Raw genomic sequence first — 27,364 nt, 5'->3', positions numbered from 1 at the left:
TGGACTTAAAGAATAGAGAAGTCAGTTAATTTTAAAAAAAGCCAATTGTTAAGAATCACAAGATCTTGAGCCAAAGTTTAATAAATGTCAGCTTTCAGAAATGGAACCCTCACCCCCATTCCATTTTATTCCCTATATAGGTAAACTTACATTAGGACGGATGGCATATGTGTACTGATGGTCAAATTCCTTGATGCTGGCACATCCTTAGTCACTCTCAAGGAGTATGCCATATTCCCATCACTCCTCTTGGTAGGATCGCTCTACCAATAAACGTAAATATGCCACAAATTTCAGAAAGATCAACAATCATTTTGTCAAAGTGTTGACTTTTAAAATGGCTAACATGAAACCTCCAATATCTGCTCTCAAGAAAAAGATTGACATACAGGAATGTTTTCCTAGAAATACATCCCCACAGCTTGAGAAAGACAGGGAAGTGTCTGTACTTCTATACTTGTTTGTTTGGTGGGATACACATCTGTACTGCAGATCAGCTGTCTGATGACTTAGAGCTTCAAACTCGTCAGCTGTAACATTCTGGCAAACATTTATGTGTAAGAATTGAGTTGTTCTTTTGACCTAGCCTGGATATGTTGAAGTTCCTGTTCTTCCTTTGCCTGCATTTTGCTTGCCTCCTTTAAGTAAGCCCAGTGAGAAGACAGTATCATTAGGAAGTGATCTGGAAAGAAGGGTGAGCATGATTGGTAGTGAGCATGTCAGAAGGCAAAGCAAGCTGCTAGGCAGATTAGACCGTCTTTACTGTCAAAAGGTAGAGTCGGATATTCTGTATTAATACTCATTCTGCTGTCAGAGCCATCAGATACTGGAAGCATGCTCTACTAGTATGCTTAAGAGTTAAAAGGCTGAAAAAAATTAGTATACAGACATAATGAACTGAAAAAAATGGCCAAAGTTATTGTTAAGAAAAAGCAAAAATGAAATAGGAGAGGATGTTTTTTTGTTTTCTGGAGCATTTTTTGTTTTTGTTCTTGTTTCTTACCATTTTGGGAGTAATTTTAACTAACACAGACGTTCAGAAACACATTGTGTGCTCCTTTTAAAATCAGTGTCGTGCAAAGATCATTCCTCTCTGTGGATAAAAATCAATTCCAGAAAGGCCTAGAAGTGAATAATACTTATTTTGAGTAACGAATATAAACCATGTATTTAACATGGCAAAATTACCTGAATGTCAAGACTACAATTTTAAGACCTCTAAGCAAAGCACGCAGTCTGTGTTAACACATTTTCAGTAGTGAAACTCCAGGTTTTGTTCTCTGCCATTAGTGCATTTCAGAAAGTGTACAAATCCTTCTTCTTTTGAGTTGATGTGACCAACACTTCTTTCCCGCTTATTTTCTTCATCTTTCCTGCAAAATCTACATCTCCAGTGCCTCATATTTCCCTTTCAACATATCTGAGACTTTCAGATCCAGGCACAATTTCTGTTTACCTTAAAACCTGAAGTGCAGCTGGAGACCTGGGTCTGAAGAAACAGGGACTTGCACCAAAACGTGACAACACCAGGTTACTGATGGTGTGGCTCTGAAAGGAGGGACTGTGTTGTGCCAAGAGAACACATGCCCCACATTCAGATCCTGGTCTCATAGAAAACAACTGGGTGCTCTTTATTTTTCTTCACATTGTACTCTAGCTAGTGGCATACTTGGAGGGGCATTTATTTGGTAGTGAGCCATGTAGTCCGAAAATAATGTTTAGTCAAATTTAAAATATGTTTGCCTTTTTTCCCAGAGTCTAAGAAAACAAAATCCAGATGAAAACATCTCTCTGCCGTCTTCTCTCCAGCACTGGTATCGGTTATAAAGCAAGCAAAAGTAACGGACAATCATTGACAATGAATGAATAAAGAAGATGTGGTCTCTGTATACAATGGAATATTATTCAGCCATTAGAAACGACAAATACCCACCATTTGCTTTGACGTGGATGGACCAGGAGGGTTTTATGCTGAGTGAAATAAGTCAATCAGAAAGGACAAACATTATATGGTCTCATTCATTTGGGGAATATAAAAATAGTGAAAGGGAATAAAGGGGAAAGGAGAGAAAATGAGTGGGAAATATCACTGAGGGTGATAAATCATGAGAGACACCTAACTCTGGGAAATGAGCAAGGGGTAGTGGAAGGGGAGGTGGGCAGGGGGTGGGGTTGACTGAGTGACAGGCACTGAGGGGGGCACTTGGCAGGATGAGCACTGGCTGTTATGCTATATGTTGGCAAATTGAACTCCAATTAAAAAATAAGTCAAAAAAATTTTAAAAAGTAACAGGCAAGGCAGGTGTTACAAAGTTTTAGCGCTACATTTAGAGATACCGCTCCAACTTCCAGAAAGTTATTTTTTAATAGATCCTCACCAATGCCAGTACATAACTGAATCATTTTCACAACATGGAAATAGCCAGATCTCATCATTTTGTAATTCATTCCCCACATGTTGTTGCTATAACAGCATTGGGAAGGAGGAGTTAAGATTCTGGATCAGGGTCCTTGATCTTGTCTCGTAACTGGAATATGATAGACAGTTATGCAATCATTCTGATTTCCGATGAAATCAGAGGTCTGGGAGAGCAAAAACTGCAAGTCGACATGTAGAAAACCGACTACCTTTTGGACGTAGGAGGTGTGGATTTTGTCATGGAGACATATAGCTGTGGCGATGATGACAGGAGGGAGGCTGGTCCAGAATATTCTGCAGAGTAGTATGAGTAGCAGAGAGGAAAATCTGAACCTTTTGATGTCCGCCTCCATGGGGATGTGCTGCCTTCAAGGTGCACAGGTGGTAAAGAGGGAGGAATCCCAGGATACTAATGGGTCTAACGAACCCCAGTGTTGTAGGAAGAATGTGTGGCTCAAATGTGATGCACAGCAGTAAGGACAGGAGCATGGACGGTGGCTGAGGACAGTGAGTCCAGGTGTGGGCTTCCTGCTCTATTTTGTCATACCCCGAGTGTTATCCTGGGACCAGATTATAAAGGACAAACAAGAGATGAGACCCTGTTTAAGTGTTTCTGGGTGATGTCACTGCATTCCCAGACTCTGTAGATTAAACAACAGACACTCATTCTCACAGCTCTGGAGGTTGGGATGTCTGAGGTCCAGGTGCAGGCAGATGTGGTATCTGGAGAGTGCCCACGTCCTAGCACGTCCTTTCCCTGTCACCTCATATGGGGCCCAGAGGCAGGGAGCTTTCCTAGACCTGGTGTATAAGGTCCCTGATCCCATCATGAGGCTTCACCTCCTGACCTAAGTGCTCCCCTAAGGCCCCACCCCATCCTCCCTTCACATGGACATTAGGTTCCAAAACAGGGATGTAGAGGTCACACAGAGTGAGCTGATATCAGCACCTGAAGGATCCATGAGATATTCCCTACAGGTGGAAAGTCCTCCTCCACCTTTGTGCTCTCAGTTCTCATAATAGTTTAGTTTAATTTGTCATCACACCTTATCTTTAATTGTCACCTGCTGACACCTGTGATCACCAGTCCTCCCTCTTCTCCTCCAGCCCCACCCATGGGATATCCAGCAGGAACCATTGAATTCCCTCCTTTGATGGAGATGTGACACTGAATCCACACAAGTCCCTCCTGGAGAAGGACCTCGTCCCTACCACTGTCCCACAACACACACCATGAGCCAGTGTCCTTCCAAAATCCAAGCACTTATGACGTGATGACAGGCCTGCCCTGCTCTCAACAGACACGATGATGAAGGTGATAAAGGTTTGTACTCTCATGTCTGTGTGTGTTTGGGGTGCTCTTCAGACTACACATCCTCACAACATACTTCTTGGGGCCCCTTGCTTTCCCAGATTCACATTGATATTGATTCTTTCAGAGTGGTTAAAGACTGAAGTCACACCGGCACTCCGTCTTCTCTCCATTTGATTTTTGAGCCCTTTGTAGTGTCATGACCAACATGAATTTTATGTTGTTTCTAAAATCCTTGCATATGAGAAATGATGAATACCCACCCTTTGCAACAACGTCGATGGAACTGGATGGTATTATGCTCAGTGAAGTAAGTCAATCGGAGAAGGACAAACATATGGTCGCATTTATTCAGGGAATGGAAAAATCGAGAAAGGGAATAAAGGAGAAAGGAAGGAAAATGAGGGGGAAATGTCAGGGAAGGAGACAGAACATGAGAGAATCCTCACTCTGGGAAATGAACAAGGGGTAGTGGAAGGGGAGGTCGGTGGAGGGTTCGGGTGACTGGGTGACAGGCAGTGAGGGGGGCACTTGGCCAGATAAGCACTGGGTGTTATGGTATATGTTGGCAAATTGAAATCCAATAAACATACACAAAATAAAATAAAATCATTGCACAATGAGCTGGGTAGTTGTTTCATGTTCCATGTATATAGCTGGGACTCTTATAGAAGAGAAGTTGTGGTAAATGGAGATATGGGTAATAAACTGGTTTTTATGGACAGTAGTAAGAAATTTTAAGCAGATTTGTCCTTGAGCATATAAGAAGAGTTGTTGACTAAATCCAACCAACTTTCCAAAACAGAAACTGAATAAGGAATAAGCAAAACAAGAGGCACTGCCATTTTTGGGTGTTGGAATATTTCACTTTCTATGACAACAAAGTGTGTAAGTTAGAGATTGAATACGTAAGCACAGAATCCTGTACCCAGAGAGACTCCCTTGGGGAAACTGCTCCTTGGAGAGGAAGACCAGACCCTGACAGGAAACCTGCCCAGAGCCTCCATCTGCATCTGCTCCTGGGCCTTCAACACAGAAGTGGTGAGGACTGTGCACCCCCTGGTGGTACTGATCCCCTTCTACAGGGAGGTTTGTGTCTGGACTCACACTGAGGTCGACTCACTGTGTCCTTCGCACAGTAATACACGGCCGTGTCCTCGGCTCTCAGGCTGTTCATCTGCAGATACAGCGTGTTCTTGGCGTTGTCTCTGGAGATGGTGAATCGGCCCTTCACAGCGTCTGCGTAGTATGTGCTACTTCCATCATACCAAATAACTGCGACCCACTGCAGCCCCTTCCCTGGAGACTGACGGACCCAGCTCATGTCATAGCTACTAAAGGTGAATCCAGAGGCCACACAGGACAGTCTCAAGGTCCCCCCAGGCTTCACCAGGTCTCCCCCAGACTCCACCAGCTGCACCTCACCCTGGACACCTGCAAACACAAGACATCCTGGTCAGGAAACTGTCCCACATCCCCTGTTTCTGTCACTCACCTCCACTCACATACTCAGGGTTTCTGGTTCTTCATGAATTACCTTTTAAAATAGCGACAAGGAAAACCCAGCAGAGCACAGACTCCATGGTGGTTTGTCTGTGTTGTGTCCTGAGCACTGAATGGGGTCACCTGGGAACCCTGGGGCTGGAGTTCCTCTCCCAGCTGCAGGGTCGGGGCTGGGCTTCTTTAATAAGTGGAGGGAGGCCCCTATTTGCATGTCCCCTGACTATATAGTCACCTACCAACTTAGATTCAATTCTTAATAAGTTATATACAAAGATTGCTTCACAACCCCAGATCAGTTTGTTTTGGTTTCACAGTGAATTTATGATGTTCTAATCCATGCATTTATCTTTGCATTTCTGTTCCTCTTTAAAGGTCTTTCATTAGTATAGGCCATTTTTAAACAGTTTTTATTCTGCTTAATGAAGTTTAATCATAAATATTTATTTTTGGTACCAGTATAAAGGTGATTGTTTTCTAAATTTGATACAGAAAATTTGTTGTTAGGGTGTAGGATTTAACCTTATTGTCTATGCTGATTTTATATCCTGAATTTTCTTTGAGCTCATTAGTTACTTGTAATTGTTTTTTGAAATAATTTTCCTCATTGACTATGTATATGCAAACAAATTATTTAACTTCCTATTGACTTATTTTAATATCATTTATTTTATTATTGCCTAATTTCAAGGGTAATCTTAGATTTAGGTGCATAAATATTTTCCCTGTTATTTGTCAGATTCTTTACTCAATATTTTGTCTGATATATAGCAGATTTAGGATAGCAAATGAATTTCTTTTTGCATGTGGATCAGCTGCCTAATATATGGTGTGGTGCGGGACCTCACGAAGGGCAGGAAGTCTGTTCACAACTTCTGCCCAATTCTGATTGGAGATATATATCTTTGGTGTGTGTTGAGATTGATAAGTTCATTTTAGATTTGAATTCGAGCCTTTAATCTGATAAGATTAAGTGGCCTTTTAGTTACTTTGAGTGATTCCTTTCCTGTGAAAATGCTCTTTCCTTGATAAAGTCGCCATAGTTCATTTTCCTTTGTTTTCCCTTGCCTCTGGAGACACGTCTAGAAGTGGTTGCAGCTGAGGTAGAAAAGGCGCTGCCTGTGTTCTCCTGAGGATTCTGATGGTTTCCTGACTCATATTTAGGTCTTTCATCAAGTTTGAGTCCATTTTTGTGAATGATGTAAAACAAGTGTCCCCTTTCATTCTTCTGCATGTGGCTCTCCAATATTGCCAATGGCATTTATTGAAGAGATTTTCTTTTATTCCATTGGATATTCTTTCCTGCTTTGTCAAGATTTTTTGCCCATACTATTCTGGGTCCATTTCTGGGTTCTTAAAGTTTTCTATTTATCTATAAGTCTGTATTTTTTCCAGGGCCATACTATCCTGGTGATCACAACGTTGTAATTTACCTTGCAACCAGAATCACGATGTCTCCAGCTTTGCTTTACTTTTTCAGGATTGCTTTGGTTAGTGGAGGTCTTTGTGGTTCTCTAAAGGTTTTTAGATCATTTGCTCAAGCTCTGCAACAAATGCTGGTGATATTTCATAAACCTGGCTTTGAAGGGATAACTTGCTCTTGGTAGTATAGTTATTTTTTCAATATTTATTCTTCTAATCTATGAGAATAAATATTTCCTATCTACTTGCATCTTCCATACTGTCTTTCATAAGTGTTCTGGAATGTTTAGACTATATATCCATCCCTCTTTGGTTAGGATTTTCCCTCATTATCTGATGATTTCTGGTGCAATTATAAATTGCATCCAGTCCTTTTTTTCCTTCTTTTCTATTTCATTTGCACTATGTAGAAAAGCCATTGACTTCCTTGTATTCATTTTACATGCTCCGATCTTGCTGAACTCCGATGTCAGTTCTAGAAATTTTTTCAACGAATCTTTGGGATTTAAACTTAAAATAACTTTCGTGTGAAGAATGAAAGTTTGATTTTTTCTTTGCTGAGTTGGAGGACATTTCCTTCTGTTTGTTGTCTGATGGTTGAGGCTAGGCCTTCTACCACAATGGTGAAGAACAGTGGTGATGGAGGGCATCCCTGTCCTGTTTCTGATCTTAGGGGAAAAGCTCTCAACTTTTCCCTGTTGAGGAAGACATTCTCCATGTGTCTTCTGTAAATGGCTTTTATGTTGAATATGTTCCCCTATCTCTACGCAGCAAGAAATTTTTAACATGAAAGTATAATCGCTCTTGCCAAAAGCTTTTTGGGCATGAGTTGAGATTATAAAATGGTCCTTATCCTTTGTTTCATTAATGATCCAAATCCCATTGTTGGATTTGCAGATGATGATCCACCCTTACAGACCAGAAATTAGGCCCATTTCATCATGGCGAATTATCCTATTAAGGTACTGGTGGATCCTGTTTGTTAGGATCTTGGCGACATTTTGCATCCATATCCATCAAGGATATTAGTCTTTAATTCTCATTTTAGGTTAGATCTTTGTCTTCCTTTGAGGTCAAGGCAATGATACCCTCTGAAAATGAGCTTGGAAGTTTCCATTAATTTCTATTTTTTGAAAAATTTTCAGGATAGGTATTAATTCTATTTCAATGCTTGTTGCATTCCCATGGGTAGCCATCTGTCCCAGAACTTTTGATTGTTAGAAGACTTTTAAATATGTTTGATTTTCATTCCCTGGTTTGGAGTCTTTACATATTTTCTATTCATTCCTGTTTCCAACTGGGTTGTTTCTACATTTACTTGAAGGCATCCATTTTTTCTCTGATTGCTGAATTTGTTGGCATGTTATTGCTCATAATGTTTTCTCTAATAGTTTATTTTTCATGTATTTATTCCATATTTATTTAAGCTCAATTTTCCAACATAGAGTAACACCAAGTGCTCATCTCATCACGTGCCCTCCTTAGTGCCCGTCACCCAGGTACCAGGTCCTACCACCCACTTCCCTTCCCCAGCCCTTTGTTTGACTCCCAGGGATAGGAGTCTCTCATGTTTGGTCTTCCTCTCTGATTTATCCCCTCTCATTTTACCTCCTTCCCTTATCATCCTTTTCGTTGTATGAGAGAAAGTATGATGATTGTCCTTCTGGGACTGACTTATTTCATTGGCATAATACTGTGTAGTTACAAACATGTTGATGGAAATGGTAGCTACTGATCCTTTCTAATGACTTAGAAATATCCCTTTGTATATATAAACCATATCATGTTTATCAATTTGTCTCTCAAAGGACATCGTGGCTTCTCCCAGAATTTGGCTATTGTGGACATTGCTGCTATAAACATTGGGGTGCAGGTATCCTGCTGTTTCACTGCATCTGTGTCTTTGGGATAAATCCCTGACAGTGCAATTGCTGGGTCTTAGGCAGATCTATTTTTAACCCTTTACGAACCTCCACACTGTTTTCCAGAGTGGCTGTACCAGCTCATATTCCCACCAACAGTGGAAGAGGGTTCCCCTTCCTCTACATCCTCTCGAACATGTGTTGTTTTATTTCTTATTAATATTCGCCATTCTCTGTTGTGTAAAGTAGCAGCTGATTGTGTTTGGATGTGCTTTTATCTGATAGAGAGTGATGTGGAGAATTTTTTCATGGACTTGTTGGCCATATGTAGGTCTTATGTGGAGAAATTCCTGTTCAAGATTTCTCCCCATTTCTTAACAGGATTCCTTGTTTCTTGGGTGTTGGTTTTGATAAGTAATTTACACATGTTGGATACAAGCCCTTTGCCTTATATGTTATTTGATAATATTATCTTCCCTTCTGTTGACTGTTTCTTTTGCTGTGCAGAAGTTATTTATCTTGAAGAAGTTCCAATAATTCATTTTTACTTTTGTTTCCCTTGCCCTCATGGATGTATCTTGCAAGAAGTTGCTGTGGCCAAGTTCAAAAGGGGTATTTCCTCTACTATTTTGATGGAATCTTGTCTCACACTTAGATATTTCATATATTTTGATTTTATCTTTTTGTACAGTGTAAGAGAATGGTCTAGTTTCATTCTTCTGCATGTGGCTGTCCAATTTTCCCAGCACCATTTATTGAAGACAGTGTCCTGAATATGGTCACCCAGGGATACTGGGGCTGGGGCTCCTCTCCGAGCTCAAAGTCTGGACTGGGGTGCTTTAATTAGTGGAGGGAGGGCCTTATTTGCATGTTCTCTGACTATAACCTCAGCTTTAAATTTTTATTTTTGATGCAAGTAAAGTGATATTTTTGTTAATTTTATATAGTTTTTGTTAGTGTTGGAATCATAACTGTATTTGTTTATTTTATATCCTGAATTTTCCCTGAAATCCTTAGCTGATTCTTCGTTTGTAGAGTTTGTAGGCATTGCCCCTGTAGCAGATCATGTCATATGGAAATGAATAATATTTCTTCCTCTCTATTGATTAATTTTTTATTGCCAACTTTCCCTGGGTAGTTCTTCACCTCGTTGGAGCAGAATAAATTGCTCTGCTTTTCTTCTGATTTCATTGCCTCATCTAATAGCTCAGTAGACATAAGACATAACTAAGGGGAGATGCATTTCATTTTCCAGGTGCATGAGCTACGTAAAATACAACACCCATACAATGACCACAGCAGGCAGCACTTCTGCCCTTAGACAATACGATGCTGTGTTTGTGGATATTTAAGGCCAGGATTTGGGTTTTGGTCAGTGAATGAGTGAGCAGATGACAAGGGTTGTTTGCAGAGCCTTCTGAGCCCTGTTCCCTACCATGATTTGCAGGATGGTTTTCCTCTCTTGAAACAGAGAAAGAGTAAATCCCAACAAATATTTATTTGACTGGCTTAGGGAGCTTAAAAGGTTCTTTACACAACAAATGCAGCCTGAAAAAGCCAGAGTATCAGCGTTGGATTCATGTGTCACTAGTATCTTTGTCTGTGCCTACAAAACTTAGGAATGTCTGTCTTAACTCTGTAAAGAAAGTCTATAATCTTTTGATAAGGATTGCATTGACTGCATAGCAAGTTCTGGGTAGCATATATTTTAAAAATATTCCTGTTTTTGAAATTATTTCATAACTTTCTTATTCACACCTAGAGTGATGCAGAGACATAGTGAGAGGGAGAAGCGGGATCTCTACAGGGAGCCCATTGTGGAATCCATCCAAGGACCTTGAGTTTGACGAGAGCCAAAGGCAGACACTCAATCACTGAGCAACACAGGTGTCCAAACAATAGTTATTCTTCTAATACATAAACATGCAATGGTTTTCTATCTCGTTGTGTCTTCCTCAGTTTACTTCTTAAAAAGCTGTATAAGTAGAAATATGTTGAAAAAATCAAAGTACCTCAGGAGGGGGACATCACAATGTTGGTGGTCAAGCTGTATTACTGAGTCGTTATCATCAAGACAACCTGGTACCTGCACAAAACAACACATAGATGAATGGAACAGAGTAGAGAAGCCAGAAATGGATAATCAACTCTATGATCAACTAATCCTCCAGAATCAAGAGTGCATGTGGAATGGAAAACACACAGGCTTATCAATAAATAGTGTAGAACACTCGCCAAAGTAACTGAAGAAGACACAAAGAAAGTGAAAATACACCATGCCCATGAAATGAAAGAATAAATATTTTTAAGATGCCTCTGCTATGCAGAGCAGTCTACACATTCAACGCAATCCCCATCCATTTACCATGTTCCCCAGTGTAGTTAACTCGCCATGTGATATTGAGTGTACAATATAGTGATGACACTTCCATCCATCCCCCACTGCTCCTAGGACCAGTGCTCTCCCTTATCCAGGTCTGCTATGTCACTTGGGCCCTCCCACCTCCTCCTTTACTAACCAACAGTATGTTTCCATATTGAAGAGTATGTTTCATGGTTTGTCTCAATAAATTTTTCCCCTTGGATAATTTGTGTTTTTTAATTGAATTTTGCATATGAGTGAGTCATACGGTATTTGTCTTGTTGTGACTTAGTTAACATTACACGCTATCTAGTTCTATACTCTTTGCTGCAAATTGCAAGGATTCATTCTTCTTTGTGTATGTCCCGCATCTCTGCATCCTTTCATCAGTAGTGGACAGTTGGGCTGCTTCCCTTATTTGTCTATAGCACAAACAGGTCCTATAAATATAGGGATGTGAACTTCTCTTTGAATTAGTGTTTTATTTTTTGGGTAAATACACTGTACCACAACTATTTGATCATGCAGTAGTTCTATTTTTAACTGTAGTAGGAATATCTATACTGTTTTCACAGTGTCTACACCAATGTCACTCCCACCAGCAGTGTAAGAGGAACCTTATCCCTTCTAGAAACACTTCACAGTGTTTATATCATGGAAGAAGTTTTCAGAGCATGATGCTAAGACCCTAAGAGGAGACGACTGTTTAACTCCTTCCCTGGATTAAGAAATCCCTCAATCTTGTGTTCTCTGGTGAGTGTGAGTGTCCTCTGATGGTCCAAGTCCACATGTTGGATCCCAGGATCCCAGCAGACATTCACGGATCTGTTTTCCTCCCTTCTCTTTTATCCACAATCAACATAGAGAACTTTGCAGCATGAGCACCATGGAGCCTCCTGTTCAGAGAATGTTTCCCCTTACTTATTTCCCATCTTTGCCTCCTCACTCTGCTCCTGGCTTACAAATATCCAGATACCCTTACTGTATTCAGAGGTTTCCAGGAATCTTGTATCAAGTATTCTTTAGCATATTTAAGAGACAGAAGCACTTTTTCTTCCATAAAAGTGAGAAGAAAATGAAAGATGCTTTCTGGACTCACAAATGATACTGAAACAGGCAGATAAAGTGCTCTGCCTCAAACATGTACCAAATTCAAAGAAAAGGAAGGGTTGAACCAGATTAAAAAAAACAGCACAGTAGTTGGAGTCTGAGATTCAGAACATTCTCAAGCCTTGATCCTAGTGGAATGTTGCCCAGATGGATGTTCATTGCTTAGTGTTGGTGATGCCTTTTGAACTTACATTTTACCTCCTCTGAAACAAAATGCCAGCACCTGTTCTTTAATGTTTGCGGAGAATTGTGTTCATAAGGAGGTGATCTGTGTTTTATTTTATTTTTTAATTTATTTTTGTTTGCTTTTGCATTTTGTTTGGTGTTTCCAGTTTTTTTTTAAGATTTTATTTATTTATTCATGATAGACATGCATAAAGAGAGAGGCTGAGACACAGGCAGAGGAAGAAGCAGGCTCCATGCAAGGAGCTCGATGTGGGACTTGATCCGAGGACTCCAGGATCACCTCGGGCTAAAGGTGGCACTAAACCACTGGGCCACCGGGGCAGCCCTGTTTCCAGTTTTGTGTGTGTGTATGTGTGTGTGTGTGTGTTAGATTCATAGATCTATCACCTCCTAGAAAAGGATTTACACCAAAAGTAGGTACCCAAATATCACCATACCTGAGTTAGATGATTAGATTTTGGAAGATATAAATTATGATATGTAGGTAAAATTTGGCCTTGGGTCATTACTGTTATGGGTTGCCATTTAGGGTGATGCCAATGTGTGTCACTGTCAATCCCATGTGAGAATAAGGTGAACATTTGCATGTCTGAGTATGGACTGTATTTATCTAGGTCATTGTTGAGTCTGTGGTTGATAACTTTGTGGCCCAACAGATTGTCATGGTTGATAATTTCAGAGATCTTGATATTACCACCATGATGGGGAGTTTTGATCTGGACATTGGGGGATTGAATGACATTCACCTTCTGTCCATCTCATGTCTCCAGATGCGAGGGACTGAGGACTCAACATCCATTAGTGGTTTCACTCTGTGAATTGGGCAGGGAAAACCTCATAACCAAGTGAAGCCACTTTCCTCTATAAACTCCAGGTCTCTTTCTGGTTCTGTGTGTCTAACTGAACTCAGATACGTGTACATGGATGGAAGGAAAACTCCATGAGTCAGAGAGAGACTTTGCCGTATAAACAAGGAAAGGTCCCTAAATTTGTCATTGCACCTGAGTCTGGTGTGCACCTGGTTCTCTGCAGGCCTGATGGGATGATGCAGGACACCTGTCAGTGGAGAGGGGAGCCATCCCTACAAACTTGGCTCTTGGATGTCTGCCAGAACCCATTACCATCCTCACAGTGAATGTGATTAGACCCAGAGGTATCCACAGGGTGTCTCTTACCAGCAATCTTTAGGTCCCTAGCATTTGTGTGGAGCCATCAAGCCTCTGAGTTGTTTCTCTCCAAGTGTTTCATTGCCATAGGTTCTATTGGATGGGAAATGTAGCCTCTTTCAGTAAGTTCAGAGAACCCACTTCTCCTGGAAGGAGTCATTCCTGGGATCTTGTCTCTGGTATAAACCTCTGATCTGTGTTCTGATAGTGAAAGTGAAGGTCTTCTTCCCTTGAAGATAAAATCTGATATGGTTTCCACACTTATTCCCAACTATTCTCATTGTGAATCACTAACGAGATTGTCATTGGTCTGATAATTCTCCCAAGGAGCCAGTGCTGGGATCCATGGGTGGTGTCAGGTGGTGGAGACCGGGGTACAGATCCTGGTAAAAAGGCAAACCCAAGCTCAGTATTGTTTCCTACAGAGGAAAGGGAGGTGAATGGGAATGCCAGCTGACACTTGTCTGTGACTTCTGCAGATCCAGCAGCACTCTGTGCACGAGGATGGACCAGGAGCTCAGGATGACCCCACGCAGGCAGGTTGTGGGAGACATGCCTGGATAGGCTGCCCGTGAGGTGTGGGCACAGATGATCTAGTATGGGCAGCTTTGGATCGATGTCGAGCCAAAGGGACACCACACTGATAGTCCCTATATTTTAGTTAACCAATGTTGTTTATCTGTTATTAATAAAATGATAAAATGCAAAAAGAGAGACTTGTTTAATTAGATCCCTTTGGCTATGTCCTTTGAGGCAAAATTTCTCTTTATTCCTGAATGTATAATGATCATAAAATTATTCTGAAACCTCTGTGTCTCTCATGAATAAATAAATAAAATCTTTAAAAAATTATTCTGAAACCTTAAAAAAGACATTTATAAATATACGGTAGATTTTCTGTCAGTTAAACGGCTTTATTTTTATTTTAGAAATAGTACACAGAGTGAATCTTAAAATTTTTGAAGTGTAAAGCACAGTACTGTTAGGCATATGCACTGGAAATTGTCACCCTGAAGCACCTACAACAGAACCTCATTGATTCCACAACACCTTTTATGAAGGTCAGCCCTTGCCAGCTCAGAGGCTCAGGAACCAACCAGAGTTGTATTGCTGGTCACATATCATCTGGGCCTTTGCAAGAGCTCCCAGGGTTATTGATATAATTGAGTTTAGTAGAGATACAGATAATATGTTAATGTTTACAAGGTATATCCTTTTCATCCCTCATGTAGGAAGCAAATAACATCAGGACAATTAGGCAGGAGTTAAAGCACATGCATATTCCAAAGCAAAAATTTAAGAATAAGCCATCTACTCCCAAGTCATACAAGATTCTGAGGGGCAAGATGACGGAAGAGTAGGGTCTCCAAGTCACCTGTCCCCACCAAATTACCTAGATCACTTTCAAATCATCCTGAATACCTACAAATTCGGCCTGAGATTTAAAGAGAGAACAGCAGGAATGCTACAGTGAGAAGAGTTCGCACTTCTACCAAGGTAGAAACATGGAAACAAATAAAACAGCATCTAAAGGGGAGGGGCCCCAGCGAGGAGCTGGACTAAAAGAAGCTTTAATAATCTACATTTTTTAAAAAAGATTTTATTTATTTATTCATCTCTCTCTCTCTCTCTCTCTCTCTCTCTCACACACACACACACACACACACACACACACAAACACAGAGGCAGAGACACAGGCAGGGGGAGAAGCAGGCTCCATGCAGGGAACCTGATATGGGACTCGATCCCGGGTCTCCAGGATCACACCCTGGGCTGAAGGGGTTGCTAATCTGCTGAGCTATCCGGGCTGCACAATAATCTAATTTTATCCTACATTTCGCTACACCAATTGTTAGAGTATAAAGTCCAGAATTTCCATTTTTTAATAGATTATTAAATTTCATTTTCACATAAGTGGTAATTAGTGAATCTCTAAATACTACCAGCTTTGTTTAATAGAAAAAACTGCCTGAATTATGCATGAAACATAGGACAATGTTTAAAATTTCCAGTTGTAGTTCTTCTTTTAAATTTTTATTTGAATTGCAGTAGACACTCCTGTGTCTGTGCACGTGTGTGGTAATTAAGTATTATTCAATTATACACATGTGTATATTTGTGTACTCAGCACCACAACTAAGCCATAGAACTGTTCTATAGAAAGTATCCCTCATGCAATCCTCTTATAGTCAGTCACCACAATACCACTCACTTCCCTAACTGTTGGAAACCACTAATCTTTATAACATTTTCATGTCAAAAATGTTATAAAATTGGAATCATACACAATGTACCTTAGGGATTGCTTTTTTCACTCAGCATAATTCCCTCTAGGTTCATCTAATTTGTTGTGTGTATCGATAATTTGTTTCTTTTCATAGCTGAGTTGTATCCCATGGTGTAGATGTAAACTGTTGGTTTTACCATTCATTGGCTGAAGGATATATGGGCTGATTCTGAGTTTTAGCTGTTACAACTAAAGCTGCTATGAACATTCAAAAAAATGAATTGCAGTAGAGGTCACATACAGTGTAACACCCGTTTCATGTATTCAACATGCTGATTGAACAATTCCATACATCACCCAGTGTTCATCAGGACAAGTGCACTCCCTAAGCCCCATCTGACAGGTCACCCATCCCCCACTCTCCTCCCACCTGGTAACTATCAGTTTTTATCTCTGTATTGAAGGGACTATTTCCTGATCTCTGCATCAATCTCTTTGTTCATTTGTTCTGTTTCTTAAATTCAAACTATGACTCGAAGTATACAGTATTTTCTTTTTCTCACTGGCATGTCAATTAGCATTATGCATACTACCTCCATCCTCATACTTGTAAATTGTTAGATTTAATTCCATTGCATTGATTAGTAAAATCCCTATGTATCTAGCTCTTCTATCTATCTCACATGTTCTTTATCCATTCATCAGTTGACAGATACTGGGATTGTTTCCATAGTTTGGCTAATGTAGATAATGCTGCTGTAAACATTGAGGTGCGTGTATCCCTTTTAATCAGCACTTTTGTAATCTTAGTGTAAATACCCAGTAAGGCAGTTGCTGGATCACAGGGGAGGTCTACATTTACTTATTTGAGATACCACCATACGGTTTCTCTGAGTGGCTGCACCCCTGCCCACCCACATCTCCTGACCAGAGAATTCTGCAGGGCCCCAGTTCTAGTGGAGGTAGTTTCATGGCTCATTTAACGAGCTGAGCAGAGCACACCCAGTTAAAACTCATCACATTCTTCCCAAGGACCACACACTGCCCACTTCAGGCAGGGAGAGCGTGTGTAGATGCCAGACCTGAAGGAAAGAGGCACCAAAAGAGTACAGCACAGTGCATGCAGCACACACCAGAGACACTCTCTGAAGATCCAGACCCAGGACCCTATGTGACCTCTTCTTCATAAAACTGTTATAGTTGTAGCAGGATCTATAACTGGCATTTGTACACACAGAGGAAGATAAAGACTTAAAGAAAATTCCAAAATTAAGGAATTCAATTCCAGTTTCCTGCCTGGAGCCAGCTCAATTTGGTTTTCTCATGTCAGTCCCTTTGACCCTGCCAAATGAGACAAGACTTTTCTGCCTCCAGATCCAGCAGTTTCCATCCTTGAATGGGTTGTTTTCATCACCGAGACTTCCAGCAGCCCATCCCATCCAAAATGGAGTTACATAGACTGTAGGGAGACATATAACTCATGACAATTATATTCCTGCATTTATGTCCTTGGGGAAGTTGCCAGAACTCCTGCCTGAAGCCCATGTCACATGATGATAAGTGCTTTCTCTCTTTGTCACTCATCAGTGAGGTGATTTTCATGGAACACAAAACTCAACCATTACTACTGCAAAAATAATAACAATTGTATGACATACCCCCAGACAGATGGCCTCACATGGGGCCAAAGGGCAGGAGGCATTCCCAGTCCTGGTGTATAAAGGCCCTGATCCCATAATGAGAATGCACCTCCTGACCTAATTGGTCCCCTGAGGCCCCACTTCCTCCTCCCATCACATGGACGTTAGGTTCCAACATGTGGCTGTTAGAGGACTCACACAGTGAGCTGATATCAGCACCTGAAGGATCCATGAGTTATTCCCTGCAGGTGGAAGGTCCTCCTCCACTTTTGTTCTCTCAGTTTTCATAATTGTATAGTAGAATTTGACACCATATATTTGAGTATTACCTGCTGTCTCCTTGATCTCCAATCCTCCCTCTTCTCCTCCTGCCCCACCCATGGGAAATCCAACAAGCGCTCTTGAGTTCCCTCCCCAGATACTGGTGGGTACTGGTGGGAAACTGACTCCATATATTCCCCTCCTTGATCAGGACCTCATCATCACCACTTTCCCTCAACACACACCCTGAGCCAGTGTTTTTCCCTGGCTCCATCCAAACATATCTGACTTGCTGAGAGGCCTGCCTGCTTTTAACAGAAACAATGATGAAGCTGAAAACGTTTTCATACTCTTGTGTGTGTGTGTGTGTGTGTGTGTTGATGTTCAGACTCCACATCCACAGAACATCCTGGTGTGAATCCTGCTTCCTTCCCAGGCTGTCACTGACATGGATGCTGTGTGCGTGGATCAAGATATTGACCCCATTAGGGGTATGTCTTCTTTTGCTTTAGATATTTGATGCATTTGCAGCCTCATGTCCAACATGGAGTTTATGCTGCTTCTACCAAATTTCTCTTTGACCTGGGTGATCATGTGATGCACAATGATTGCAGGTGTGGATCGGGGAAATGCTTAGGTAATGTACATGGAAATATTTGCAATTAACTGGTATTTAGGGAAAATAGTAAGCAACTGCAAGAATCTATGTCTTAGCAATATCACAGAAGTGACGTTGTGTTCTTGACAATGTATCATATCAGGGGATACACGATATATTTTTTCTCTCAGGATATTCTTGATCAAGGTAAAGTGTGTTGGGTATTTCCACTGTAGATTTACTATTATTCCCTTTGTAAATAATAGATATATTTGGAGAGATGCTCTGAGATTACATAAATATTCTGGTTCACCCAATTATTTTATTATTTTATTATTTTATTTTATTTTATTTTACTTTATTATTTTATTTTATTTTATTTTATTTTATTATTTTATTTATATATATATTGTTAGTTATGATTCTTTTTTGAAAATAATAAATTTATTTTTTATGGTGTTAAATTTGCCAGCATACAGAATAACACCCAGTGCTCATCCCGCCAAGTGCCCCCTCGGTGCCCATCACCCATTCACCCCCAACCCCACCCTCCTCCGCTTCCACCATGCCCTGTTTGTTTCCTGGAGCTAGGAGCCTCTCATGTTCTGTCTCCATCTCTGATATTTCCCATTCATTTTCTCTCCTTTCCCCTTTATTCCCTTTCAGTATTTTTTATATCCCCCAAATGAATGAGACCATATAATGTTTGTCCTTCTCCAATTGACTTATTTCACTCAGCATAATACCCTCCAGTTCCATCCACGTTGAAGCAAATGGTGGGTATTTGTCCCTTTTTTAAAATTTTCTTTAAAAAATTATTTATTTATTTATGATAGAGAGAGGCAGAGACACAGGAGAGAGAAGCAGGATCCATGTGAGGAGCCCGACGTGGGACTCATTCCGGGACTCCAGGACCATGCCCTGGGCCAAAGATAGGTGCCAAACTGCTGAGCCACCCAGGGATCCCCATATTTGTCATTTCTAATGGCTGAATAATATTCCCTTGTATACATATAACATATCTTCCTTATCCATTCATCTTTTGATGGACACTGAAGCTCCTTCCACATTTTTGCTGTGATATCCCCAAGAAATACAAAACCTTAATCTAATCATGCCAAAAGGGTCACATAAACCCAAAGTGAGAGGCATTCTTAGAACAACTGACCAGTACTCATGAAATGTTTCAAGGCCATGAAGGACAAAGAAAGACTTAAATAGCTGCCATAGGTTAGCAGAAAAAAAGAAAACAGCAACTAAATGCAATTGGGGATCCTAGTTTGGATCCTGGGGCAGGAAAAAAAAACTATTTGGAAAACTGGTGAAATTTCAATAAGGGCTATAGATTACTCAATATTATAGTACCAGTGCAAATCATACTACTGTATAAAAAAGTTATTATAGCAGGCAAATTAATACAATGTCACCATTATGTTAAATTATAAAGTTATTCACTGTCCTAGCATTTTTATTCCAAATAAATAGAGCATGTATTACTCCTTCTTATGAAACCAGCTGCATAAGCCTATGTTTTCTAGAATCATTACATTTACCTATCCCCCAAATTATCTTTTCTATTATACTATCTCATCAAATTCACATATTTATTGATTGCCACAGTATGCAGTGTACTCAAGATATAAGATGATTACAACGTTTCTACCTGCATAAACAAATCTAGAAAAACAGTTTATGTAATTTATGTTTTACATGCCTACTATAACCTATTATCATGTAAACTAAAAGTACTGTGAAATCTAATGTGAAATGGAGCAGCCACTCTGGAAAACTGTGTGCAGGTTCCTCAAAGAGTTAAAAATAAACCTGCCCTACAACCCAGCAATTTCACTGTTGGGGATTTACCCCAAAGATGCAGATGCAATGAAATGTCTGGATGCCTGCACCCCAATGTTTATAGCAGCAATGTCCACAATAGCCAAACTGTAGAAGGAACCTCGGTGTCCATCGAAAGATGAATGGATAAAGGAGATGTGGTTTATGTATGCAATGGAATATTACTCAGCTATTAGAAATGACAAACACCCACCATTTGCTTCCATGTGGATGGAACTGGAGGGTATTATGCTGAGTGAAATGAGTCAATCGGAGAAGCACAAACATTATATGTTCTCATTCATTTGGGGAATATAAACAATAGTGAAAGGGGATAGAAGGGAAGGGAGAAGAAATGGGTAGGAAATATCAGAAAGGGAGACAAAACATAAAGACTCCTAACTCTGGGAATCGAACTAGGGGTGGTGGAAAGGGAGGAGGGCGGGGGTGGGGAGTCAATGTGTGATGGGCACTGAGGGGGGCACTTGACGGGATGAGTACTATTATTCTGTATGCTGACAAATTGAACACCAATACAAAATAAATTTATTATTAAAGAAATAAAATAAAATTACTGTGAAATCTATTGATAAAAAAAGAATCGCTGTCTTTTGTGCATGGCATAATAGCTGTTTTCATATAAAAAACAGATGTGTCTAAATCAGAGACTGAATAGGTATGCACATACCATCTGCATAGATAACTCCCTGGGGAAATCTGCTCCTTGGAGAGGAATCCCAGATCCTGACAGGAAACCTGCCCAGAACTTCCATCTGCACCTTCTCCTGGGCCTTCAAGACAGAAGTGGTGAGGAGTGTGCACCCCCTGGTGGTCCTGATCCCCTTAACAGAGAGGTTTGTGTCTGGGCTCACACTGAGTTCGACTCACTGTGTCCTTCGCACAGTAATACACGGCTGTGTCCTCGGCTCTCAGGCTGTTCATCTGAAGATACAGCTTGTTCTTGGCGTTCTCTCTGGAGATGGTGAACCGGCCCTTCACAGCGTCTGCGTAGCCTGTGCTACCTCCACTATCACTAATATCTGCGACCCACTGCAGCCCCTTCCCAGGAGCCTGGCGGATCCAGCTCATGTAGTAGCTACTGAAGGTGAATCCCGAGGCCACACAGGAGAGTCTCAGGGAACCCCCAGGCTTCACGAGGTCTCCCCCAGATTCCACCAGCTGTACCTCTCCCTGGACACCTGCAGACACAAGACATCCTGGTCAAACAACTGTCCCACATCCCCAGTTTCTCTCACTCACTTCCACTCACAGACTCAAGGTCTCTGGTTCTCTATGAATTACCTTTTAAAATAGCGACAAGGAAAACCCAGCCAAGCACACACTCCATGGTGGTTTGTCTCTGTTGTGTCCTGGTCAGTGAATCAGGTCACCTTGGGATCCTAGGGCTGGGGCTCCTCTCCCAGCTGCAGGGTCAGGACTGGCCTGGATTAATCAGTGGAGGGTGGGCCCTATTTGCATGTCCTCTGACTATGTAACCAGCTCCAGACTTACATTCGTGTATTTAAAGCCAACACATGTATTGCACCACAATTCTATAGCAATTTGTGTAGATGGCCCTCTAACTATATGCAGTTCTAAGCACAGTTATTTATTAATTTCTGGGTGCATTTCAAAAGACACATCAATATAGGTCATTTTCTGGAGATATTTCATCTTGCTAGTAAATTTTAATTCTACATATTTATTTTAGGTGCTGGTGTAAATTGGATTATTTTGTTAATCTTGTATATGTAATTTGTTGTTATTATGTAGGAATATATCTTTATTTTATTTGCTGATTTTATATACTGATTTTTTGCTGAGCTCACGAGTTATTTCTTCCAGTTTTTATCTGGCGTTTTTACTCATTGACTCTATTAATACATTGTCATAAGAAAACTAATTATTTTCTTTCCAGTTTATCACCTTTTTTTATGTAGTTTTCTTGCCATGTTTACTGGTAGGTCTTCCAGTCTGTGGCAGAAAGCATTTTCCTCTTCTCTTCAGGATGCATTGTCTGTTTTAATCATGCAGTTGATATAAGGCAGACCTAGAGGAGACAATAAATTTCATTTTGTATGTAGATGACCTACCTAATATAAAGTGACAGTCTACATTCCAATCAGGACAAGGTGAATCTTTATGTCTTCTGCCCATTTCTGACTGTAGTTTTCACTTTGTGGTTGTTTTGTTTGGTAATTTATTTTTCAATTTTGGAAACAAGCCTTTATCTGGAGATAGATTTGCAATTCTCTTCTCCCATTGCTTTTATTCTTTTGGAAGATGTTATTTATTTATTCATCAGAGATGGGGAGATTCAGAGATGGGCAGAGGGAGAAGTGGGCTCCCCACACTGAGCCCAATGCTGATCTCAGTCCCAGAGCTCTAGGACTTCATGAGCCAAAGACAGATGCTCAAGCTACACAGGCATCCCAATCTTTTCCAATTTGTTAGGCCTTTTAATTATGTTGAGTGTTTCCACAGCTGTATGACAGCTCCTTCCTTGATGTAGTCCATAGAGTTCACTTTTACTTTTGTTTCCCTTCCCTTTGGAGATTCGAGTACAAGAACCTGTTGTGGCTGAGGTCACAAAATCTCCTTGATTTTGATGGTTTCTTGCCTCACATTTAGGTCTTTCATCTACTCTGAGTTTATCTTTGTGTGGAATGTAAGAATGTGGCCCAAGTTCATTCTTCTACTTGCAGCCGTCCAATGTTCCCAACACCACTTGTTGAAGAGGCTGTTCTTTTTCCCATCGATAGTCTTTTGTACTTTGTTGAAGATAAGTTGACCATAGAGCTGTGTGTCCATTTATGGGTTCTTTATTCTATTCCATTGACCATGTGCCTGTTATAGTGACACTATTATACTGTTTGGACGATCATAACTTTGAAATCTGGAATTGTGATGGCTTTCGCTTTGTTTTTTTTTTAAGTTTTTATTTATGTACTTACTAGAGACACAGAGAGACTGAGAGAATGACAGAGACACAGGCAGAGGGAGCAGCAGGCACCAAGCAGGGTGCCTGTCATGGGACTTGTTCCCAGGTCTCCAGGATCACGCCCTGGACGAAAAGGCAGTGCTAAAACGCTGATCCACCCAGGCTGCCCTGATTTGTTTTTTGTTTCAACATTCTTTTGCCTAGTCAGAATCTTTTCTGTTTATTTACAAATTTTAGGCTTGTTCCATTCCCTAGAAAAATGTTGGTGGTGTTTTGATAGGGTTCATATTGAATGCATAGATTGTTGTTGGTGGCTTAGACATTATATGAATATTTATTTTTCCAATCCATGAGAATAGACTGTTTTCCATATATTTCTGTCTTCTCTAATGTCTTTCATATGTATTTTAGAATTTTTAGACTATAGGTCCTTTCCTCTTTGGTTAGGATTATTCCTCATTATCTGAAGTTTCATTTGTTTTTTTAAAATTTTATTTCTTAATTATATTTTTTATTGGAGTTCGTTTTGCCAACATATAGTATAACACCCAGTGCTCATCCCGTCAAGTGACCCCTCAGTAACCGTCACCCAGTCACCCCTACCTCTGCTGACCTCCCTTACAACTACGCCTTCCCAGAGTTCCTTCCCAGAGTTCCTTTCCCAGAGTTAGGAGTCTCTCATGTTCTGTCGACCTCTCTGACAGTTCCCACTCATTTTATCTCCTTTCCCCTATACTCCCATTTACTACTTTTTATATTCCCTGAATGAATGATACCATATGTTTGTTCTTCTGCGACTGACTTACTTCACTCAGCATAATACCCTCCAGTTCCAATCACCTCAAAGCAAATGGTGGGTGTTTTTCATTTCTAATGACTGAGTAATATTGCATTGTATATATAGACCACATCTTCTTTATCCTTTCATCTTTCAATGGACACCGAGGCTCCTTCCACAGTTTGGCCACTCTGGACTTTGTTGCTATAAACATCGAGGTGCAGGTGTTGTGGTCTTTCACTGTATTTGTATCTTTGTAGTAAATCCCATTAGTGCAATTGCCGGGTCATAGGGAAGCTCCAGGGGAACTTTAGAGATTCATAGTATATAGAACTAGATTTTAAATTAAAAATATTTAATTAGAAAAAGGAATCCCTTTTTTTTTGTATCAGGAGATGAAAGTCAGGGGAACAGCACAGAGTAAACATGAATTTTCGGGCTCTGACCTATTCCCTGTAGAGGAATAGTAGCTTCAGGTGAATGCCAGTAGACACTTGTTCATGCTTTCTGAGTATCCAGCAGCACCCCGTATTAACAGGCCTTTTCCATCAGTGCAGGAAGTCCCCAAACAGGGATGTCATGGGATGATGGGTACCGGACAGGCTGAAAGTGAGATGCGGGCATTGATGAATTAGGAAAGGCAGGTGTGGTTTCAATTTCAACCCACATGTTACCACAGTGGAGTCATGATGGTTTTGGTTAATTAATATCTGCTCCCAGTTGGGGATAAAATGTTTAAATCAAACATATTCAACCTCAATACCCTATATCCCAATGTTTATGAACTTTTGAGGTATAATTTCTCTCTTTCTAACAAAATTAGATGAAAATATCAAAATCATAGAGACATTTTTAAAAAGATTAAACATATATATTATGGTAGATTTTCTGTCAGTTCTTAAAAATGCCCATTCTTCTGTTGATGTGATGAGCACTGGTTGATATGCTTTATGTTGGCAAATTGACTCAAATAGAAAATAAAAAATATATATATTTAAAAATAGTGTCAAGGAAAACCCAGAAAAACACAGACTCCGTGGTGAGTTGTGTTTTGTCCTGATCACTGAATTGGTCACCTATTGTTCCTGGAGCAGGGCTCCTCCCCCAGATGCAGAATCAGGTTTGGGATGTTTTATTCAATAGAGAGGGGCCCTTATATACATGTCCTCTCAGTATATTCTCAGCTTGGGCTCATTTCTGTGGAACTCTTTTGACCAGAGATGTTACTGCCTTTGTATGTTCATATTTACTTCTTTGGAAAACTATGGTTTTTATTATGTAATATTCCAGACTTCAGACTTTGTGTCCACGTGCTACTTTGTAATTGTATTTGCATATAACTCTTGGTTTGTAGGTGTCACGTTTCCCCATACAGTGTTGTGAACTTACCCCTTGCATTGTAGAGGGTTTCTAAGGTGTCCTTGTGCACATTTTCAGGTGGGTCTAACCCCAGATTCTTGGCCTGTGCTCCTCTCCACAGGATTTACTGCCCCTCTGAAACACCTGAACGACAGAGTGGCAGGGTTCCTTAGAATAGTGGATTCCGCATGTATTGGGGATTGCATGATTTTGCTTAATTTAGAATTTAGCTGAATTTCAGAAGGTTTCAGGTAATGCAGTTCTATTTGTAATTCTCTAACAAACCATTCACTGTGTTCCACTGCAGTTAAATCTGTGATCTTCTGTAATCGCTTTGATGAGATTACCTGATGCAGAATGAGCTCATTCAAGTAGAGTTTGGGATATAATAAACTGGTGTCAGAATGAACATTTTTCATTGTATAGCATATATTTTTATTTTTATTATCCCTCCTAAACTAACAGTATAATGCTGCCTGAGATAAACCAGCTCAGAGACAGGTACGGTGAACACAAGATTCAGATGTCGACTGAGGACAGAAAGTGCTTAATGGCTCCTATGAGAGTTCCCTGAAGAATCAGGGGTGAGAACATTCAATCCCAGGCTAGAGGTAGGAGGCCATGTTCAGAATGGCTCTCCAGTGCAACCAGGAAGAGAGTCACAAAACCCCAAAACAAGCCTCAACAAGGTGGGGAGTGAGCATTCACAGAGGAAACAAAACCAAGAGCAAATGATAACAATCTATTGCCAACTGCACTGTGCATTTAGACATCCATGTAACTCCAGCTCAGGTCCAGGAGCTGCACACTACAAGATGAACTGTGATCACTTGCTCCATCCTCTCACACTTATTTTCTGAGTGTTCATGTCTGGGGAAGCTGATATTTGTATAAATGTTGATGAAATCGTCAAAGCCAACCACTGCCCTGTTTCTGGGCATTCAGAGCTTCTCCCCTGCCTTGCTGACTATGAGTGGACTTAACTTGCCTGAAATAGCTTCACTATCATGTAAGTTCACATGTAGACTATGAAATAGGATGGTAGAGCTGTTAGATATTGACATAACCAGGTCATGTTACCTGGTTATTGCAAATTCCATGACAAAAATGATTGCATTTAAATAAAATGATAAGAGATAAATAAGTTGTGTAGGTCCCTCGAGGGTTCCATTGAGGAAATCCTAAAGGGAAACTGATCTTATGTACAGAGGGAGAATCACAGATGCAGGTGGGATTGAAATGGGGACATGGGGACATGGGGCATGAAATGTTCATCCAGTGATAAGGGGTGATGGAAGGGGAGGAGAGCGGGGTGTGGGGGTGAATGGGTGACAGGCAGTGAGGGGGGCACTTGAGGGGATGAGCACTGGGTGTTATGCTGTATGTTGGCAAAGTGAACACCAATAAAAAATAAATTTATTATAAAAAAGGCATAGGGGGATCCCTGGGTGGCGCAGCGGTTTGGCGCCTGCCTTTGGCCCAGGGCGCGATCCTGGAGACCCGGGATCGAATCCCACGTCGGGCTCCCGGTGTATGGAGCCTGCTTCTCCCTCTGTCTGTGTCTCTGCTTCTCTCTCTCTCTCTCACTGTGTGCTTATCATAAATAAAATAAAATTAAAAAAAAAGTTTAAAAAAAAAGGCATAGGAAACAAAGGGAAAAATAAACTATTAGGACTTCCTCAAGATAGAATCTGTACAACAATGCAACAGGCGACAAAATGAAAGGCAACCTACAGAATAGGACAAGATATTTCCTTACCAAATTCAGCACCCAACAAAACAATGGATCCGGTCAAGAAATGGGGAGAATACATGAACAGGCTTTTCTCCAAAGAAGACTGACAAATGGCCAACCAGCAGATGAGAAAAATGAATCACATGACTTGGCATCAGGGAAATACAAATGAAAACTAGACTAAGATCCCACTTATACAACTCAGAATGGATAAAGTAACAAGGCCAGAAACAATAAATACAAGCGAAGATTTTGAGAAAGTGAAACTTTCTCTTTCACGTTTGGTGCAAAGGTAGGCTCGTTCAGCCACTCCAGAAAACAGAAAGGAATGTCCTGAAAAAGTGAGAAAATGCCATGCTTGGATGCAGACATTGCACTACAGGGTATTTACCCAAAAGACACATTTAATGAATGAAATGACCCCTGTACATCAATGTTCACTGCAGCAATGTCCACAATAGCCAAACTATGGGAGAAATCAGGATGCCCTTCTACAGAAGAGTGATAAATAAGATGTGGAAGGAGCCTCTGTGTCCATTGACAGATGAATGGATTGATGTGATCTATATATAAAGTGGGATATTACACAGCCTTCAGATATTACATGCTTTCATTAAAACGGGGAATATAAAAAATGGTGAAAGTGAATAAAG

General features: G+C 40.6%; 3 gene segments (V, D, J or C); all 3 read right to left on the bottom strand.

The window, feature by feature from the left end:
* LOC140639540 (immunoglobulin heavy variable 3-74-like) overlaps nt 1-27,364 on the bottom strand; it is a 274,944-nt gene that overhangs the window by 157,343 nt on the left and 90,237 nt on the right.
* LOC140640630 (immunoglobulin heavy variable 3-23-like) lies at nt 2,490-5,407 on the bottom strand. The segment is given in 3 exon segments: nt 2,490-2,528; nt 4,855-5,165; nt 5,269-5,407. Coding segments are annotated over 3 exon segments (396 nt in total).
* On the bottom strand, nt 20,742-21,338 carry LOC140640629 (immunoglobulin heavy variable 3-23-like). The segment is given in 2 exon segments: nt 20,742-21,097; nt 21,201-21,338. Coding segments are annotated over 2 exon segments (402 nt in total).

The sequence above is a fragment of the Canis lupus genome, chromosome 9 (assembly GCF_048164855.1).
Source record: "Canis lupus baileyi chromosome 9, mCanLup2.hap1, whole genome shotgun sequence".
In the NCBI taxonomy this organism is placed as follows: Eukaryota; Metazoa; Chordata; class Mammalia; order Carnivora; family Canidae; genus Canis; species Canis lupus.
Note: the sequence above shows the minus strand (reverse complement) of the source record. Positions and strands in the feature narration are given on the sequence as shown.